The sequence below is a fragment of the Atta cephalotes genome (assembly GCF_000143395.1).
Source record: "Atta cephalotes unplaced genomic scaffold scaffold00022, whole genome shotgun sequence".
NCBI classification, from domain to species: domain Eukaryota; kingdom Metazoa; phylum Arthropoda; class Insecta; order Hymenoptera; family Formicidae; genus Atta; species Atta cephalotes.
The window spans coordinates 1,601,148-1,604,968 of NW_012130086.1; the positions used below are offsets into that span (position 1 = coordinate 1,601,148).

Here is a 3,821-nt window from a genome sequence, read left to right on the forward strand (position 1 = left end):
TAGAATAATAATAATTAAATAAACTTAGAAGATATATATATATATATATATATATATATATATATATTAAATGAATATTTAGTAAACTGAATTCTAAAAAGATGAATAATTTGAATAGGATCGGAGGAATTAGCCAAGGATAGGGTGTCAGAAGCGCACGAGAAATCGACTCGATCTTCTACCGCGGCAACGGGAGAAGCGTTTTCCAAGATACGAGAATTGCCACGTGCTATGACCGAATTACTTGGAAATCCGGCATTTTTTATGTTGAACTTGGCAGGTGCCAGTGAAGGGTTGCTCATCGCTGGATTTGCTGCTTTTCTACCGAAATTGATTGAAAATCAATTCAGCGTCAGTGCCAGTTCGGCCGCGTTGCTGATGGGTGAATAATGTCACAATTCAATTAATCTATCATAATATAGCATGAATTCCGATAAGCATCGTTGTATAAAATCATTTTCACAAAGCTTCGGAAATGATTCGATATAAAAGAAAGTAATGTAAACCACAAAGAACCGCAAAGAAAATTTGAACAAATATTAATTGTTATATATTAATTGTTAATTAATTGACATTAATTATATTAATTAATTGTCGCTATAATTTATATTACAAAATAATGTTTTCTTATTTTTAGGATTGGTGACTGTACCAGCCGGAGGCGGTGGTACATTTCTCGGTGGTTACCTGATAAAACGTTTCAATTTGCCCTGCTCTGGCATTTTAAAATTTTGTTTACTGGCTACAGCCGCCTGCATCGCTTTCACGCTGTGTTTCGCTTTAAATTGCCCGAATTTGGATTTCGCTGGATTGACTGTCCCCTATCAAAACATCACGAGGTTTGTACTATCGATGAATTTAAAATAGCAACGAAGTAAATCATTAGTGATTCATTCGATTACGTTTACTTATTTTATTATTAAAAATGAGACTTTTTGTTATAGAAGGATCGCGTTGTCACTTGAAAACACCTGCAACAATGGCTGCGGATGTTCTAGATCGCAATTTAACCCTATATGCGGCGTGGATGGAGTCACGTACTATTCACCCTGTCACGCCGGATGTTATCGGGAAACACCGATAAACAATGTCAAAGTATATTCCCCGGTGTATTTCTAAAATAGCGTTTCGTTTTTAGACAGCAAATAAATGTCACGCGCGACTGTTTTTCTAGATATACTCGGATTGCAGCTGCATACATGCACCAGCGATGAATTTGACAAGTGAAGATACCGGCGACGTCGTCCAGTACCAGGCGGTCAATACCACCTGCGGAAGTTCATGCTCGTATCTGTGGCTATTCATCGTCCTGGCATTTTGTAATATGTTCATGACGTTCCTGTGTACAATGCCAGCGCTCTCGTCCACCCTGAGAGTCGTGCGTGACGATCAACGATCATTCGCTTTAGGCATTCAGTGGATCAAAGTTCGGATTTTAGGGACTATACCGGCACCAATGGTATTCGGTGCTCTTATAGACGATACCTGTATCTTGTGGAACGAAACGTGTGACGACAGAGGAGCGTGCCTCGTATATGATAACTACTACATGAGCAGGTTGGTAATTTACACGGTGATTCCTTGACATGATTCGCAGATTAGTTCTCACAGGTAAGAATGAATTTGTTACAAACATATTTTTCACAGGTATATGTTAGCGTTGGCATTCATCGGAAAAGCGGCTTCGCTTCTTTTCTTCTTTTTGGCATGGTGGACGTACGTTCCACCCAGCACGAGAGGCATCGATCAGAATTCTCGGCAGCAAACGACGGCTACTTTAATGCTAAGTGACACATCTCAAGAAGTTGAAATAGTACCGGCTACGATAGCGTAATCTCGGATTATTTTATTTTTCTTATTTAGAAAATTATTCTTTTAGAACGGTTATTTTATAGAAATGGTAGAAATACCAGCGGATTACGGTTAGACAAATGTCCAACATTTTTCTTTTGAGATCCATACGGTGAGATCTATTCTGAGAAACAGGACAATTCACGTTAAATGAGAATATCAACGCAAACACATAAACAGATATCAAGATAAGATAAATGCGTATATGTCAATATACAATGTGAACAAAAGTTGTCATAAAACTCCTTTTTGCACGTTAGAAAGATAAGTTTTTGATAGACCTACAATCGAATGTAGTTAGAAAAGCTATAGATTCGGAAATCAATCAGGGGATGTAAAAAACATATCCAGATAGTTGTGCCAAAGAGCCTATAATATGCAAAGCATTTTCTTTATATAATAGACTTATAATGACATTATAAGTCTTAAGTCCGATTGCACCAACGTTATTTTGACTTTAAGTGGAGCTTAAAAATATCTCTTTCTTTTTTGAAAGCATAGAGAGATAGAAAAAATAAAGTTTAAGTCTCGCTTAAAATTAAAGTAAAGGTAGTGCAATCGGGCCTTAATTAAATCTATAAACACGGGCCAAATATCCCATTTGCGCAACTCGATACAATTTCCCCTAATGTAAACTTTTATAATCCTACATTCGCTGTCAATTAAAGATTAATTAACTGTATTCCCTATAATGATAAATATCGATAGTTCTTTATACCCAAAATGTGACTTACATAAATTTTGACGATGGTTTTGCCATGTATCAATCTTGGTTGTCGTATACTATATTATCGATTTGATATTACACTTTCTGCGCCGTTTTTCGCTATAATTATTTTTATTAAACGAAAAACGCCAGTATGCCTAGAGCACGTATTTATATATGTCATCAATAAAAAGCTGAGATATATTACAAATCTTTGTCTCCCTCAATATGAGATTTTCCATTTTTTTCTGTACAATATATTTTGATAAGCAAATCTTGTAAATTTGTTTAAAAATATTATTGATGTATTTATATTAAAACTTAAAGCATATTTTAGAAATTATTAATGTTTTTGCATTCTATTAGAAATAAAATAGATATTAACAATTGATAAATCAGGAAACGATTTTGACAGACGTCGCTCAAGACTTTTACGCAATTAATGATTGTTGATAAAGTCGTTCATTATATCTGGAGCTTTTTAAAAAACTTTTAATCATAATATGTTATTTTAATGAAATAAAAAATGTATGTCAAAATAGAAATGTATCTTTTATAAATTCATAAATGCACATTAAAAAAAAACACTTCCTTGAAAAAATTAGTTATTATATATCTAAGTATAAGAATATTGTTGAAATAGTAAAAAAACGCAAAATTAAAAATGTTTTATTTATTATTTCAATAATATTCATGTTGGCAAACAATAAGAATGTAATAATTCATTGTGTTATATTGCCTTTGCTAGAAAACAGCTATTAATATGTATATTTATCTATTTATGGAGTCTTTATACATATACATTGATAACATTTTATATAAGTTCACTATTTTTTAAATATTTGATATTTTTAATATTTTTATATATTTATTGTTATATATTAAAATATAAAAATATATTAAATATAAATATAAATATAAATATATTAAAATATAAAATATAAAATATAAAATATAAATATATTAAAATATAAAAATATATTTAAAAATGTATCTAAATACATTTTGTGATAGATTCTATGTTTTTTAGAAGCAGAAATTAATGTAAAAAATTCGCAATGTTTCTGAGCAATATTTGTCCTTATTTAATATTTGATAAACAATAAAAATAAAATTTCTTCTCCGAGAGCGTTACGAGCGGCAAGTGGAACGCAGCTTAAGTGTGCCAGGTATATTGTTAGGAAAAGATAAAGAGAGGGAAATAGAAGATGAGAGAAGAAAGAGAGAGAGAGAGAGAGAGAGAGAGAGAGAGAGAGAGAGAGAG

At 32.2% G+C, this 3,821-nt stretch overlaps 1 protein-coding gene across 1 annotated transcript in view; it reads left to right on the forward strand.

Annotated features, from left to right (window-relative positions):
• LOC105619532 (solute carrier organic anion transporter family member 4A1) overlaps positions 1 to 1,834 on the forward strand; it is a 17,312-nt gene extending 15,478 nt beyond the window's left edge. Inside the window, exons 8-12 of the mRNA XM_012201050.1 lie at positions 119 to 382; positions 638 to 839; positions 945 to 1,095; positions 1,175 to 1,557; positions 1,648 to 1,834. Of these exons, the coding sequence (XP_012056440.1) occupies positions 119 to 382; positions 638 to 839; positions 945 to 1,095; positions 1,175 to 1,557; positions 1,648 to 1,834 (1,187 nt within the window). The remainder of the gene's footprint in view (positions 1 to 118; positions 383 to 637; positions 840 to 944; positions 1,096 to 1,174; positions 1,558 to 1,647) is intronic.
• The last annotated feature ends 1,987 nt before the right edge of the window (positions 1,835 to 3,821 follow it).